At 40.9% G+C, this 17321-nt stretch overlaps 1 protein-coding gene across 3 annotated transcripts in view; it reads left to right on the top strand.

The window, feature by feature from the left end:
* Window positions 1–17321, top strand: part of LOC118211539 (sodium-coupled neutral amino acid transporter 3-like) — a 29177-nt gene continuing 11856 nt past the window's right edge. Inside the window, exons 1-4 of one of the 3 annotated variants that reach the window (XM_035388831.1) lie at window positions 1–165; window positions 11911–12104; window positions 12646–12733; window positions 14611–14726. In XM_035388831.1, coding sequence (XP_035244722.1) covers window positions 12034–12104; window positions 12646–12733; window positions 14611–14726 — 275 coding nt within the window. In that variant the 5' untranslated portion in view covers window positions 1–165; window positions 11911–12033. Of the gene's footprint in view, window positions 166–4423; window positions 4614–9874; window positions 9974–11910; window positions 12105–12645; window positions 12734–14610; window positions 14727–17321 lie in introns of those variants that run through there. The other 2 variants (XM_035388832.1, XM_035388834.1) reach the window with 2 other exon arrangements.

Genomic DNA, 17321 nt, shown 5'->3' with positions numbered 1-17321 from the left:
GCCACATGTGCGCGCTTTTCTTCCTTCCCTTTGTCCTCAGTCCACCATTGACCTGACTGATCTGGCCCATATTCCAACCTCACCACCATTCAGGGGGAAAAAACTAAAAAAAAAAGGGAGAAGACAGGCGGCAGGAAGCATCGCTGGGCGGTCCTAGGCTGAGGGGTAAGCCAGCGTGTTCTTTATGTCTCTGTTCATTCTAGTGCCACGCGGCCAGATGAGACATCTGACAGTACGCCATGGTGCAGCTCAGCAGCACCTCATGAGCTTCTCTAACTTTCTCAGGCACTGTCATCTTTAATACCACCGTGCTTACTCTTGTGGTTGTGTATGTATGTGCTCTTAGCCGAGTTCCCCTTGAATAAGAGACGTCAAACTTTGGGCCTTTTTTATCTGTACAAAAACGAAATGAAAAATACAATGCGAGAGAAGTGACTGAGGGGACAGATACAGGGTTGCCAGAGAGTCACTTTTTACTCTCACACAGGGTGGTTTTCCAAATAAATAAAAAAACATGGAGACATTTCCGGATGAAAATGATATGGCAGTCAATAGTAGAATTAGGTTTTTAAAAAGAATGTATGACAGGGAAAAACCTATATGGAAATAAATCAAGGACGAGGGGTTTTTGAGAAATATCGCAGGGGAAGCTCTGGCAACACTGGAGTTACAGTAACTCCTCTGTGTCCCAGCCAGGCGCTTGGCACCCGCTCTCACGGAGTGGGTTACGTGTGGCACATTCCCCCGGGCACCTAAAGCATTTATACAGACACTTACTGCAGAAGCAAGAACTACAAACAAATCGCACCAGATTGGGAAGGTGCCACTTTCAAAAAACATTCTTCTGATGTCACAACTTCTGCTGTGAAGTTGACAACAGACACTACAGTCTCATTCATGCAGTACTGTTCCCACTCAATGGAAAGAATGCCATAGAGCTGGTTGTGAGATAAGTGAGTGTAGGGTGTGTATAGCCACATATGCTCTAATCTGACTGAGTCAGGTTTTGCCCTAAAGGCGGGAGAAATGAGTGGCTGCTTTCTCTGACCTCTCCTTACATCCAACTCCCGTTCTATCTACTGCTGTTTTCGTAAGGATGCTTCCAGCCTCCCTGTTTCACCATCCCAATAGGAGACGCCATTTCAGAGAGTAAAATAATGTCATATCCTACAGGAAATAGTTGCACACTGATTTGTGAGAGCGCAATTGATTGTGCAGACCTTCCACCACAGGCATATGGTCACATCCCACTGGTCACTTGTGTGATCTTGTATGTTGGTGAAGAAGAAAAGCTCTTAAACATTAAACATTGTACTTAAAGGTACTTAAACATTGGGGACACATTGATTTGGCACAATAACTCACTCTACCAAGGCAGTTCAGCGCCAGAACTTAGTGTCATTGCTTCTGCGTTAGTGTCTGACAAAGCAAGCGATGCATCCAATATTATTTCAATGATTTATTCTTATATTTATGTTTGCCATGTTAGACTAACTTCACAAACTTCTGTCTACCAATTTGGCATCTTCACCTGAGTTTTGGAAGTCATCAAATAAAAATAAGGAATTAAGTGAATAAAGAAAATGTTCATGCTGAAATATTAGTTACAAAAACTAATATTTGCAGCACGGTAAAATATGCAGCCCACAAATGTTGACATTATCTCTTGTCAGAATAGATACATTGATTCTTTGCACACCGATTGCAGAACACTTTGTGTGTGTTATACAAACTTGCACGTGATTGGTGCTACTAAAGTAATCTCTGTGTTGCTTTGGATAAGGTCACTGCGTAAAGGCATCTGCAATATCCTGAAATGCAGATTTATATATGTAATAATACATTTTTATATTCATTTCAAGTTGTGTTGAACTACCCAAACAACTAGTTTATGCCTTTAAGAGTGGGTATATTATCTACTCCTATCTCTTTCAGCAGTTGTATCAAACTGATAAAACTTCCTGCTGTTTTACTGCACTGCAGTTACTGGTATGAATTAACAGCATCCTCTACCCATGTAAAGAAATCAGTGTTATTTACCTAACTGGTCCCATAGCAGTGCTGTTAATAGTGAGTATTGTCATGACTACAACACTTTGTGATCAAAGAGCAGAACTGCACAGTTGTTTTGAGACCAAATCAGAGAAATAATCCACAAAGACAGTATAGCGTGCAAAAAGTAATGATGTGAAATTGAGTGTGAATGAAGAAAACCCGGCATGATCTAAATGTAAAATGCTACATTCTAATTGGTTTGTGTTGCTTATGCAGCCTTTGAATTTTAGAGGATGTTATTTGTTTTGTTTAAGGAATATACATGTTTTTCATGTTCACATACAGTAAATCTGTTGATACCTATTAATGCCTACTGTACCAGCACAGTATTTTTTCCTTTTATCCAGAGAAAGTATTTGAGTCTGCACAATCACAAAATTCAATTAACAGATAAAATGATAATGCATGAAATTGCTAGAGAATCACGATATTCAGATAGTTGTGATGCTATTTGATGTAGAGAGGAGAGTTTTGTGACTTGTTAGGGATTTCTAAATCTCATCTGGACATCTCAACTTTTAAGCAATTGCTTGCTAGAGATATATAGCCACCATTGCCCACAGTAGGAGTAAATATGCACCCACAAACATTGGGGCACCTGCTGTTGAATATCTACAGTAATAGCCTGTTGTTAGCTAATGCTGTATCATGATGATGCTGTATTTGGCAAGTTTGCTGGATCGCTTAGTTAGATAATAATTGTGAGTGAACTAACTGTGGCCCTACATTCAGTAGTAAGCTGTTTCCTTCCAGCCAACCGGTGGTCTTTCATTGAGAAAAGGCCTCAGGCCCACATTCAGTTTAACCGCACTGTATCTTGTGCTTTGCCTGGTGAATGGGAGCATCGTTTCCTGGCTCCCGTAACATTCTTTAGATTCCCCAACCCTTGTGATGCTGTGTAACGTTTTCAGGGCTGACCTGAATGTCCCAATGGAATCAGGCGACCTTAAATGATCTGGTAGAGCATTCCAGAGGTGTGGACCCAAAGAGCTGAAGGCACTATTGTATGCAGCCGTGCTGTGGGCAGGTTGAGAAGTGAGGACTTGCCAAATCTGAGTGTCGAGAAGGATTGGGGACTGAAATGAAGCCATGCAGATAGGCAGGCCCAGCATTTAAAGACTTATACACTAAGAGAAGAATTCACAGATGAACAGGTGGCCAGTGTAAACTGGCCAGAATGGGCAGCTTACACTTTCCAGGTTTTAGTTAGGACCCAGGCAGCACATTTAATATGTTGCAGCATATTCAGTGAGGTATTGAATTAGACTTGTTCTTACACTGTTAATATTGGAGCTAAGCAAAGTCAATTCCACAGAAATCAATGCTAGCCATGAAAACACCGGTGTTTCTTTAATCTTTTTAAGAAAATGTCTTCCAGGGAATGTATGTTTACAGCAGTACAAGTGTACAAACATAATGTACAGGCCCATTTTCTGTTTGTGCAACTGCCTGCCACAGCGATCATTCTGCATAAACTCAGAGAATGGCCTATCATTATGCTACTGTGATCCTTTCTGTGGGCTCATGGTATTGGAGAATGACTTAGCATTATGCTATTCTGCTTTGAGTTTTACACTCATGGTGCTACATTTCAGCATAATGCTCACTCTTCCGCATTGGTAATAATAAAAGAGAATGTACACACAGTTGATAGAAATATATAGCTTTTGGTATTTACATGCATAAACCTTTGAATACAACTGCACTGAAACAGTCATTATTATGTAATACATGCATGCTTCTCATACGTGGATCTCTTAAAACTTGTATCATCTCAAGATGTTCCCTGGGTCAGATTTTGTCAGTGCCAAAATATAGTATATGTGATGGTCTTCAGACATGCCCCGTTGGCTCCTCCAATCAGGGTCCTGTGAAATGAGGCGCTGCTCTGTCTGCATGAAAAGCGTTACTGTCTTCAGTTAGTGGTCTTAAGTGCTGTGTGCTGTGCGCGTGAGCAACCTTAAAAAAGCACTTATCTCATAAGCTAATTAACATCTCTCAGGCTAACCTTATGGGTACACCGCTCCTGCACGTATTCCTCAAAGTCTAACCTTTTTTTTTTTACATTTCACATCCTGCTTTATACCGGCCATATTATTTCCTTTCTTGAGATCTGTCAGGATTTCTTGAGACTGTTTTTTTCTTGAGTGCAGGAACTTTGTCTTAATGTGATTGTTTCCACTTGACCTGGTGCGAGGTGATCTGAGGAAATATACCCTCATTAATGCTTCAGCAACCGACAGCAAAGTGCACGCATGTTAAACAGGGGTAGAACAAGGGTTAAATATGGGCGTTCCTTTTCACTGGCTCTCCCTCTCTCTCCCTCCCCGCTCTATTCACTAAGTACTCTAGCATTATGACTAAGCCTCACTCCCAGCCGGTCTGACTGAGTCCTAAGGCGTTTAAGGGGGGAAAAAAAACCTCACTGACGAACTAGCTGGATGTCAGCACGGCAACCGTTCAGGCAGGAGCTGTTTGGTTTCACCCAGGATTTTCTGTGGAAAATAAGTTAGCAGAGGAAAGAGCCCCTGACCAGGGACCAGCTGGATCAGATCGGAGTGAGTAGCACAAAAGAGGAAAGTTCTTGTGTCCTCCGCCTTTGGCAAACTTGACATGCTAAGCGTGGAGAGGATCTGTCAATAGGGAGGGAGTCTTGCATCAGACAGGAGCTTGGTGAGAGGGAGGAAACGGTTGTACAGCTTCACTTAAACAGAGCCACAGAACTCCTGTCCTCCTGCTGATACATTATTCTCAAAATAAACTGAATGACTTAAAAGATTTTTAGTATTCCTTCTGTATGAACATACTTTCTCTTTTTAAATACAAACTGTACTACGTATTTTACTTTTTACACACAGGTATGCATACAAACATACACATACACGCACACATATGGCAAGTGTGTGCACAGGTGTAGTGTGTGTGTACTGCGTGTTATATATACTGTACACTATAGCCTATATACATATATAGTGATGTTTGGGACAAAGAACTTTTTTCTTGATTTGCCTCTGTACTTCACAATTTCAGATTTTAATTGAACAATTCACATGTGGTTAAAGTCTCAGCTTTTATTAAAGGGAGTTTTTATACATTTTGGTTCACCGTGTAGAAATTAAAGCACTTTTTATACATAGTTCCTCATTTCAGGGAACCATAAGGTTTGGGACAAATGGCTTCACAGTTGTTTCTGATTAGTCATGTGTGTTCAATGGCTTCCTTGGTGCAGGTAAAAGAGGGCTTTCAGTTTTGATTTTTGGCTTTTGGTTGCCTTTGTTGTCTGCCATTGATGTTTGTCAACATGAAGAGGTATGCCAATGAAAGTCAAGGAAGCCATTACGAGGCTGTGAAATAAGAAAAACTGTTCGAGACACTGGCCAAACCTTAACACTTTGGGACATCATTAAGAAGAAAGAGAGCAATGGTGAACTCAGTAATTGCACAGGGCCTTGTAGTTGAAGGAAGACCCCTACAGTCAAAGAATTCTCAGCATAATGAAGGAAAAAACCCCAAACACCTGTCTGAAAGATCAGAAACACTGATAGTGAGGTAGGCATGGATTTTCCAGTGATTACTGTCAGCAGAATACTTCACTTCAGAAGCTATACTGCAAGATTCAAACTACTGATTACCCGCAAAAACAGGATGGCCAGGTTACAGTATGTTAAGAAGTACCTAAAAGAGCCTGAAAAGTTCTGGAAAGGGGGCTTGTGGACAGACGAGACCAAGATTAACTTGTATCAGAGTGATGGCAGAACGAAGTGTGGAGGCCAAAAGGAACTGCCCAAGATCGAAAGCATGCACCCTCCCTTATCTGTGAACCGTGGTGGTGGGAGTGTTCTGGTTTGGACATGTGTGGCTGCTACAGGTACTGGCTCACTTGTCTTCATCTATGATGCAACTGCTGATAGCAGCAGCAGAATGAGTTCCGGGTACAGGAGTGTCTTATTTGCTCAAATTCAAGCAAATGCCTCCAAACTCTTTGGACAGCACTTAATCCTACAGCAAGATGATGATCCTGAACATACTGGTAAAGGAGTTTTTCAAAGCCAAAAACTTGAAAATTCTTCACTTGAAGTCATTCTCCTGGTCTGAATCCAACTGAACATGCGTTTCGCATGCTGAAGAGAAAACTTAAGGCAACTAGCTACCAAAAAAGTAGGAGCTGAAGAGAAGCAGCAGAACAGGCCTGGTAGAGCATCACCAGAGAAGATACTCAGCATCTGGTGATGTCTATGGTTCACAGACTTCAAGCAGTTATTGCATGCAAAATATAAGCGACAATGTACTAATCATGACTACTTTCATTTACTCACAGGTAACATTAATGTGTCCCAAACATTATGGTACCCTTAAAACAGGGGACTATCTCTAAAAAGTGCTGTAATTTCTATACAGTGAAACGAAAGTGTATAAAAAATACCCTTAAATAAAACATGAGAATGTGCAATTTAACCACATATGAATTGTTTGTTTACAAATCTAAAATTGTGGAATACAGAGCCAAATCAAGAAAAAAAAAGTCTCTCACAAATGTTATGGGGCTGTATATATAAAGGCTGTGTAAAGTATAACCCTGCTGTCTGCTGTCTAACCTAAATGCCTAGAACAATATTGTATGTGCCAGCTAACCTGTGAGAGGTGCCACTGTGTATGTACATGCAGCATATCAAAATATAGAAATATGGGCTTTTCTGTGTGTCACATAGATTCTATTTATTTCATGTACCTGTGCGCATTTGTTTGACAGCCATAAAACTGAAATTCCAAAATGCTGTTTTTGGCTGTAGTATCCCAGTTTAAAACAGTCACAGCAATTTGGATTTTTTCACATCTGAGCTATTGCACTGACTTTCACACAGCAGTGGGATGACAGACAGACATCGCTCTTATAGAACGTATCCTTTAGAGTCATACCACGGATCACAGCGCTTACAGACTGTATTCCCAAGTCATTCTCAAGAGTTTCTCTCTCATCTCAGTTCTGAGCTTAAATCCACAGCTCAGGGTCTTGACATAGCGATTAAATAACCATTCAGTAACCCTGGAGTAGGGCACGTTTTAATCTCGTTGTTATGTATATTGTGCCTACTTGCTCAGTGAAGGTTTAATTGTATGCTGTTGAGTAGAGCTGGGAAATCTATTATCTGCTGGCTTTCAGGCTTTAAGTGACAGAGTTAAGCTGTTTAGTTTAACAGGGATTCGGACTCAGTGCAGTGTATCACCACGACAGGAACAGACTGAGTAAACAGAATGTAAACAGTATGACGTGTAAGAGCAGAGTGTGTGCTCATGGCAACACAACATTTCTGGCATAGCTCAGGGAGTATAAAAATTCAGCCATAATTTTTTTTCCTCATCCCCAAGAATTACAAATCACCCATTGACGCAAGAGAAGACGTTTAAAGAAATATTTAAGAAGAAATATCAAATAAACTTTTGAGCTCATAAGCTAGAAAGTATATTTTATACATTATTTTGTGTTGCATACGTATAGATTATTTTCGTTCAGATTGTCTCATTACAAGAAGAGCCCATAGAGTTGGTGTCATCATTTAGTCATTTTAAGTATTTAGGATCTTGATGAATCCTTGTCTTTTAAATTTCAATATTATATATGATATTATCAAAATTACTTGAATTGAAACTAAGTTTTTATTATAGAAATGCAGCCTGTTGATCTTTTCATGCTAGAAGGAAACTGGTGGAGGCAACAATGTTGCCTTTATTAGATTATGGTTATTATTCAGCATCACTTCTCCACACTCTTGACACACTATACCATGCTGGCCAAGGATTTGTCACTAATTTTGTTTCCTGCTGATTCTGGTTCATCATTGCACCTTATATCACTTATTACAATGGCCCTCTTTGGCAATGAGGTGGTAAATACGCTGGTTGATATTTTTATATAAGGCTATCATAGGTCAGATGCCTATGGAATGTTTGCTTTTTGCTATGCTGCACTTTTTCGATGGAATACCTGGCAAACAGATTTGAAACTTCACTATTTTGTTGAGGTTAATCATTTTAAGTCAATGATTTCACATTTTTTGAAAACAGAATGCAATGTGTCTTCCCTGGTATGTTACACAGAACATGGCCACACTATTTAGCATATGTGCCATTCTATTGGCATGGATGTGTAATGCAAACTAGCTGAGGAGTTAAACTGTGCTGACGTAATTGACTAGCAAAACAGTTTGCCAAATGAGCGAGGTCGTTTCTGTGGTAGCCCTCTGTTGTGTCAATTTGGCAGATTTAGTTTGTTAACGCACAGCTTTGTGTACTGACGTCAGGCACAGAAACAGGCTCTGTGTTCGCCTGCACACCATGTGCTTCTTCACAGTGGACCTGTTTTACCACTCAGGGCTTTTCTCTTATTTGTCGCATTTGGGAGTGTGCAGGTATGAAAGGGAGCACAACCCTAGCTATCCGACCCTCAGGCTCAGAAGATTAATACCTGCAGGAAGAACTGGCTTCCCTGCTTCATGCATATTGAAATCGTGTCTCAGAAAAAAAAACCCTTTCTAGCAGGGAGTCAGCACCTCGGACATGCCTGGCACATGATCTCAGGAAAGGGCCCCACATCTTTCACTATGAGAGAATATGACTGCAGATGGCTCTCATACCGAGCTGCCTTTAGTCCTGTATTACTACCCTTATCTTACAGTACTATGAGCCTGACCACAGCCTTACAGTACTATGAGCCTCAACAGAGCCTTACAGTACCACGAGCCTCAACATAGCCTTACAGTACTATGAGCCTGACCACAGCCTGACAGGTGCTATGAGCCTGACCATAGCCTTACATTGCCACGAGTCTGACCATAGCCTTATGGTACTATGAGGCATGAGCCTGACAGGTACTATGAGCTTGACCATAGCCTTATAGTACTATGAACCTGACCATAGCCTTAGGTATTATGAGCCAGACCATAACCGTACGGTACTATGAACCTAGCCATAACTGTACAATGCTTTGAGACTGACCATAACCTTAAATTACTTTGAGCCTGACAAGGTGGACACTCATGTGTACATTCAAATTCCACCAATATACTTTGTCAGCAAACCAACTGTCATTACTTCTTGTGATCAATCACATTCCTGTGTAGATGAGGTGTTAATCAGAGGCACAATTTAAACCAACTCAGCCGTTGACCTATATAACATGAACTAAGATTTATTAGAACCAATCTCACAAACTAAAACTTCCCTTTCCAGAAGCTCGAGAGGAAGAGACTCTGGGGCAGCTCATATTAGTCCAGAGTGCAGAACTGTATGGAGTACATGTGTGAAGTCAGAAGCTTTCACTTGAGCTCACATCACACAGTGTCACAGAAACTGGGACCCGAGCGTAGGTGTTAATCACACCTGATGTAACTCAATGGGACTGATGTACTAAACAGGGAAATAGGTCCAAAAGTGAATAATTACCATATTTATTTTCCATACACTGCCTCCTGTAGTTGTGTCTCCTTGCTGGAGCTCTTCCAGGTGTGTAAATAACAGCCAAACAAACACACTCCTTCAAACACCACAACTGTAAATTATATCTCAAATTTGCAACCACCTCCTAGCCATAAGATTTAAGTCTATTGTACATTTGTAAGGTTTATGTGAGTGGATGTGTCAGAATTCTGACTTTAAAGTCAGAGCTCAAAAAAAATTTCCCATGTGGCCCTAATCCTCTTCCGTACGATTAGTCTAGCTAGCATCATTTGTGAATTTAACTCGTTTTCCATTAGTGTTGCCCCAATAACTTTCTTATGCGCATCAAGTATAGGATAATTGTTTATTGGAAAAGGAGCTATAGTTAACTTGACTGTCTCACTTCCTCATTCTATCACATCACAAAATATCACGATGGCGATCATTCCTAAGATTGTTGGAAAGGGGAGGCGGGGTAAAAAGAGTAAGCGATTTGATCTTTTAGGGCTTATTTATAGCCTTTATTTCAGTAAAATTATGTTTTTTAACGTGGTGAATCATAACACAGGACAACTTCTTCCATTTGGCTGGTGTATTCCATTTAAAAAAATAATATCTGGTGCTTAGCTTACCTTGATGGGAGCAGTTAACGGTAGTTTGTAATGAATTTTCCCGTCTGTGACGAACTGATCAGGCGTCGGTTTCTAAGGGGTTCTCCCAGGTCGACGGTGGTTCCGAGGAGATCCCCCCGATCTAACGGCGTATCCGAGGGGGACCCCCCACCGGTCCTGTTTCAACTGTATTATTCGCTAGCTAAGTAGCTAGCTATTCTAACCTGAACGTTAACGCGTGGCGTGTGGAAACTGCTAGCAGCTTGCTAACTGTAGTGAACTTTCAACTATACTTTGATGCCACGGGCTAGCTAACTATTGTTCCGTTTTCTAGTTTTAATTATAAGTTAACAGCACAGAAAGTTGCTAGCTAGATAGTGTGATGTTGTACTAATGAACATCCCGAAGAACAACTAGGCCTAGGTAGCTTAAGAGCTAAGGAGGTAGGTTAGCTAGCCTAGTTAACCGTCCAGCTGACTAGCGACGTTTGACCTTTGAGTTAATTGATGCCACATGGCAGTGCTGGCTAGCTAGCTACACTTCAGTAGACAGGTCTAGTTTGATTTTTCAATTTAACTGAGCTGAGCTGAAATTAGAAAGCTAGCTAGCCACGTAACTGATTTACTGAAGGTGTGCAGCTAAAGCCAGCCAGCTGAATGAACGAAACAAGTGTGGCTATGTAGCTCGCTACACCATGTAACGGTTACTAATTCCTACCGAGGTTTCAGGGTCTACCCTGAGGCATAGTTATGTAGCTAGCTTTCTGGGCCACGAAACGGTAACAGGTTTGCATTCAAAATGATAGAGAATGCATTTAGCTTAATGAAATTAGTTTCCCACAAACATAATACAGCTGTAAAAGCAACATTTTGCTGGTGGCAAATATTAGTGAGCAAGCAAGCTACCTTCCACTCAAAGCCAACATGGTGACCACAATGTTTTTAGACTGTCCTACTTTCAAGATGAGATGTCATTGGTAGATGTAGCTAAATGTCCAATGGGGAGAATGATTGATTTCTGCCGGAAACCCTGGAAAATGCCAAACTCTCTGTGCTGCATAGGTTTGAGGCATGCTGCCCCACCAAGCCGTAACTTGGCAGGATGGCATACCTGCCATCCCAATTGCCTGTAATTAATGGTTAGTCCTGCTGTTTATTATGTGTGTTATGTATGAAGGCATGAACAGCTGACTCAAAAAAGCCTTTCCATGTTCCCATCTGTTTGTCGTTCTGGGAGAGACGCATTTTCATGTACATAGCAGAAATAACGGAAGAGTTTGCTTTGAATTTGGCTCTGATATTTCTCATTTCACAAAACAGAAATATAAGAAAACACAATGATGGGGCCACGGTGGTGCAGTGGGTGGCACTGTTGCCTCACAGATAAAAGTTATTGGTTTGTCCTTTCTATGTGGAGTTTCCATGTTTTCCCTGTGTCTGCATTGGTTTCCTTCGGGTACCCTGGTTTCTTCCCACAGTCCAAAGGCATGCAGGTTAGGTTAATTGGAGAGTCTAAATTCCGCCCAGGAATGAGCGTGTGAGTGAATGGTGTGTCACGTGTGTGTGCTCTGCGAAGTGTCCAAGGTGTATACCTGCCTCTCGCCCAATGCATGTATAGGCTCCAACACCTTCTGCGACTCTGACCAGGAATAAGGAATAGAGGATGGATTGATGGACACAATGATGTGAACAGGCCATTAAGCACTTCATCCCAGGAGTCGTGATTTTATTTGTTACACAATGTAGAGTTGAAATTACCCTGAAAAAAAAACTGCTAGCATTGATGTACAAACTATATCCTGTTTCCTCAGATTAACCTGTACTCCCAGAGGATACTGAGAAGGCCTTGAACAGCGTGGAAGTCAACCTGCAGAAAGAAATAGCACCTCCACCCCACACATCTGTTCACACACTCCTCCTGTCCATAAAGAATCATGGAGTTACAGAAACTGGCCAATGGGAACCACCATGGCCTGAGTCCAGAGAAGATTAATCTGGATGATGGGTGCGCCCCCTCAGATATTTTCCCAGTCAGTTAGCCATGTATAGTTGACCACAATGTTGGCTGAGGTGGCAGTAATTTGGGTTGGTGGCATATCATTGCGTACCCACAACCCTTTTTTAGTCAGCTGGGTGCCTGCAAGCTGCCTGTACAAGCTGCAGGGCAAGTGCCCTCCTCCTGTTCGATGTCTGTGCAGGCTTAACCTTGTGGCCTGTGGAGTGAAATAAAGCTGATGTTTGACATCCTATTTCAGAGGAGTGTCTCTGGAGGAGAGGAGGTGATGCAGTTATGAAACCATTTTGAGAATATAATTTGGCATTTTAAATTGTCAAAAGAGTGAAAATTAGGATTCACAATGGATATTTTAAAAATTTGGGTGCATATTTCATTCCTAATTAGGGTCCAAATTGCAAATAACTGCCCAATAGATTGTATTATTCTTTATGCAGATTATACAATAAATACTGTGTAATGTGAGAATTGTTTATATGGAAGTGATATGTTATTTCTTCTAAGGTGCATTGCTTGCCTTTTGTTGCTCAAGGTTTGACGGCGTTGAAAGTGTTGCAACAGAAAGCGAGGAGTTTCTACCTCACAGCCATGATGGGAAGAAACAGCCACAATTCACTGATGTGAGTACAGCAAAGGGGACTGAGACTACACACTGTCATTAAAGGGGATCGCTGCAGAGATCACAGTGTTAGGAAATGATTACCGCAGAGATCACAGTGTTATTAAAGATCATTTCAGAGATTGCAGTGTTGTGGATATAGATACTTAGGCTAAATCACCCGATGTAAAGCAACCACAAGAAATGACCAGGGCCTCAATTTTCAAATATGCAGAACAATGATAAATATTTCCCGTATTTCCTATTGCTGAAATAGAACTCGCCCCCATGTTTGCATCAGTAGACTTATCATTGGCATTACATTGGGGAATTATCTTTAGAACACAAGACTGTGTGATTTCTAAACCTAGTTCAGATCAAAGATACAATGAGACAACTAGCATTTCATCAGGAAAGTACCAGGTCTTAGAACACTCTTTTTGTTGTAAAATCAGCTAGTTTGGAATTTAACAATAGGTCTAAAATTTAACCTCATATCTGCCATGACTCTGACACAGACTCAAGACCCAACTCTTCAGTTTTCTCCATGGCTTCCCCGACTCGCTCTAGACAACCATTATTTTCTCATCCTTTGCTTGTATTTCTTTTTGAATATTGTTATATTTATAGGTTATCTGTCTAGTGGTACTTTCTTTAGTCACTGAGATTCTCCATTACTGTGTCACCACAGATAAGAGCATCTGCCAAGCGATTGCCATGTAATGTTATATAAAGTTTCATTTTGGATGACACTATTTTTCTTTTAATACATTATTAATGCAGATACTAAAATAAAGGAAATTTGTTGAGGTCTGCGTTTAGAGGAATCGGAAATACAAGGAATGCAATGTCAGTGGAATTGCAGTGCCTCTTTTTTTGTCCACCCATGGGTGCGTGTTTAACCTGTGCAAATTTACATTATCCAGTGTCCTCAAGGAAGTGCCTTGCAATATCAAAGATAAACATGTGCACGCAGCAGGTTTGAATACAAACCTGGGCTAACTTCAACTTAACAAAAACATTGGAAAAATAAGACGTCAGTGTGACGTCCGGCGTCATAGAATTCCCCTAGCTATAACAGACAGAGGGACAACAGCTCCATTGACTTAATTGGGTAAATGAAGTCAACTAAAATAAAATAACAAATTTGTAGTTCATCAGTGACAGTACATTTTGTCTGGTTATCAACTGCCAACCTTACAAATCCTTGCCATGCCTATTTGCCCATATAAGTCAATGATGGAATTCTGAACTTTTGGCCCTTCTCCATGGTCTCAGAGCAAAGTTGCCCAAATGTCAGACTCCTTCCATAAGGCCCAATGTGCTTATCACATGCTGGTATTATGGGAGTAAACAGAGTGTGCAACCCTTTTTTCTTTTTAAGTTTTACTTGCATGTCCTTCTGGTCTGCACCTCGCTAAAACAAGGTGTGCGTTTTCTTTTTCACTTTTGATTATGGGAACTTTACCATACAATTGGTTAGGTAAATGTTACCATGTTCTGGAATGTTTTTCTTTTTTGTTGTGCGTGTGAACGTTTTGCCGTTTTTTACATTTATTTTTGAAATAATTTTTCACCCTGTTGAAGAATGTCCAACTGTATTTGTAGAGCTGTGTCATTGCCACAAAATAGGCACTCTGTGCTGTAAATATGGAACCAGAGATTTCACCATTATTTTCACAACTAGACTTACAGGCTAGTCAACAACTTTCTGGGGATACTGCAGCAATAGAACAGGCCTACAGATGTGATCAGGCCCCCCCAAAACTGGGAGAAAATAAAAAATAGGAAATTACCCTACACTATCCAGAGCTGACAGATTTATCTCTCTCTCTCTGTCTCTCTGTCTCTCTCTCTCTCTCTCTCTCTGTCTCTATCTCTCTCTCTCACTCACTGCAGTTCGAGGGAAAGACCTCATTTGGGATGTCTGTCTTCAACCTCAGCAATGCCATCATGGGGAGTGGAATTCTGGGATTGGCATATGCCATGTCCAACACTGGCATCATCCTCTTCCTGTAAGAGTCCCAGGTTCCTGCGTTAGCCCCCCCGCACACACAAGGACCCACACACAGGGATAAATGCAATGTGCTAGTTAGTCAGTTCTGCCAATGGGTTGCTTACACTAAGGACTTTTGTATTCATAACTAACTTACAGTCACAGAAGCATTCTAGTGATTTGCTTGTTGACAAAAGTGCCTATAATTTCTCATGAAATACATTCACTACATTGCAAAGGTGAAGTGTAGCATTGACTATAATTAGGAGTCGTTAAACTGGAAATAAATCTGCTCTTCAAGGTTTCTTTGTGGCATAACTGGTTCAACTTGCACATAACATGTCGCTAATTGTTTGTTAATGACCTACTATTCACTGGTTTCACTATGTCATGTCCTGTAATTGGTGTATTTGAGGTCTTACAGTCAGGGCTATTTAGTGTAAGTTAGCTTTGTGTTATTATTAGTGTGAGTTAACAATGTGCTAATTTTGTGTGATTTAACTTTATGTTTCTTTAGTGTAAGTCAACTATGCCTTTCTTCAGCGTGAGTTAGCTACATATATATTTACTTTGAGTTAGCTACATGCTTATTTAGTGTGTTAACTACGTGTATATTTGATGTGATTAAGCTGGGCTTCTGTAGCGTCACTGTGATTTCTTCATGTGAGTTAACCACTTGCTTATTTTGGCTTTGTGGTTATTTACTAAAGTGTTCAGTGGATAATGTCCAGCATGTGTAGTTGAAATGGGACCATGGAAACATGGGTACAGTACAGCCATTCGTTCAGGGGAGGGGGGCCTCATTGTTTCTTGCGTTCCCAAGCTGATGAAGGTCGTAGGCTCACTGGAGGGCAGACGTTGCGTGTTGTTACTGCACTCTCTGTAGTGCTGTGTGGGCATCACTATCCAGCTAACCCAATAAGGACGTTAAATCCTTGTCGTATTAGTATTATTATCTTTAGCCTGGGGAAAGCTCAAGTAAGGTCTTTTTTTCTTGATTTTGCTGAGTCACAGATGCATGTATTAAATTCTTTCCTCGAGAAACCCGCGAAAAGTGTGTGAATGCGATCTGGAGAAGTTTACTATGTACCTGGAAAGCTGCGGTTTAGGGGAGTGGTTAAAAAAGAAAGCCCCATTGTGAAAAGTTGCCACAACATTGCTATTCCCTACAACAAAATCTAAAAATCTTAATAGATTACTTGCTACATTGCGAACTGGTGATTCAAGGGAATTTTAAAAGTAGTGAATCAAGTAATAAATGCGCTTGAACATTAAATGAACGTACATAGCCTTTATGTAAGGCTAGGTTGTTGCCAAAATATATGTACGTGTCACAGCATGCCTTACTATGAAAACCCTGGCTTTGCTGTGCAACTGCGCTGTATGGTATGCACTGTGTTATTTGGTTCGACTGATTGCAGCTGTTCTGTGTGGACTTACTAATTGCATAATTTTAAATTATGAAATGAGTGGAGAGGTAATTTAGCTCCATTAGACTGGGGCCATATTCATCTCCCACCAGAAGATGCGAGGGAGGAACATATTTTAGTGGAATTATTTTGCGTTATAATGTGTAAATTGTAAAATAGCAGCAATAGTATTTCCATAAATAATGTTCCATGAGTAGCGTACTGAAGGTCATTTATTTAGTTTAATGCATGCACATGTTTGCAGTTAAACTATCATGGAAAAAGTACAGTTATCCAGTCAGACATTTACAGTCATCTCCAAAATTATTGGTGCCCTTGAAAAAGTTGAGCAAAATAGGCTGTACAAAATAGCACTGGTAATGAGCTTTGCCCAAAAATGGGAATGATCAAAGATCCCCCCCAATATGTTGAACATATACACAAATCTTATAAAAACACTAAAGAAGATTAGTTTTATCCTGCTTTATAAAGTACTGAAAACAGGGGTGCCAATACATTTGACACCTCTCTTTTGTAAATAAAAATATTGCTTGTTTAAAAAGCTTTTCTCTGAGCAGTTGCGTTAGTAGGAAAGAATACTATTTCTCAATTTTTTGAGGAGACAATATAACTCATCTCCGGTGCTTAGCATGGTTTAGTAGCAGTGCTCACATTGGATCATTAAAAACTTGCGATACGGGGAGGGGGATGTTTTACTGAGATTTGCACTTCCTGTGAGGTGATTGGGTGGATGGGATATCATCCAGGGCAATTAGCCAGTAATCCTCCACTGGCCTGCTTTCTGTGGCTGGTCGTGACTCAGCACGAGGTGGGGAAATGGAGTCTTAGTGTCCGAGCAGACCTGGCCTGCGTGTGGCAGCAGACCTTTATGTGCTGTAACAGAGGCCATCCAGGGATGCAGGCAGGAAATGGCACGGGCTGTACGGAGCTCTAGGGTCACCCCTAACCAAACCGTGTGTGTTTTTAAAATCTTGCAGTGACGTGAAGAAGATGAACATTCTCCAGTACAGTAATGCAGAGTGTCTGCTCTCTGCCAGTTTTATTATGCACATCCCAGTTAATTACCATCAAGCTTAGAATTGATACAATTTCCGTTCCGTTGTGCCACGTGAACTTTTCTGTGGCTGCTGTATTTGCCTCAGTAAAGCGACAATGTACTGTAAGAGGAACAAGCAGGTAAAAAC

Source organism: Anguilla anguilla, chromosome 13, assembly GCF_013347855.1.
Source record: "Anguilla anguilla isolate fAngAng1 chromosome 13, fAngAng1.pri, whole genome shotgun sequence".
NCBI lineage: Eukaryota > Metazoa > Chordata > Actinopteri > Anguilliformes > Anguillidae > Anguilla > Anguilla anguilla.
The sequence above is the reverse complement of the archived record's forward strand: the minus strand, read 5'-3'. Positions and strand labels throughout refer to the sequence as shown.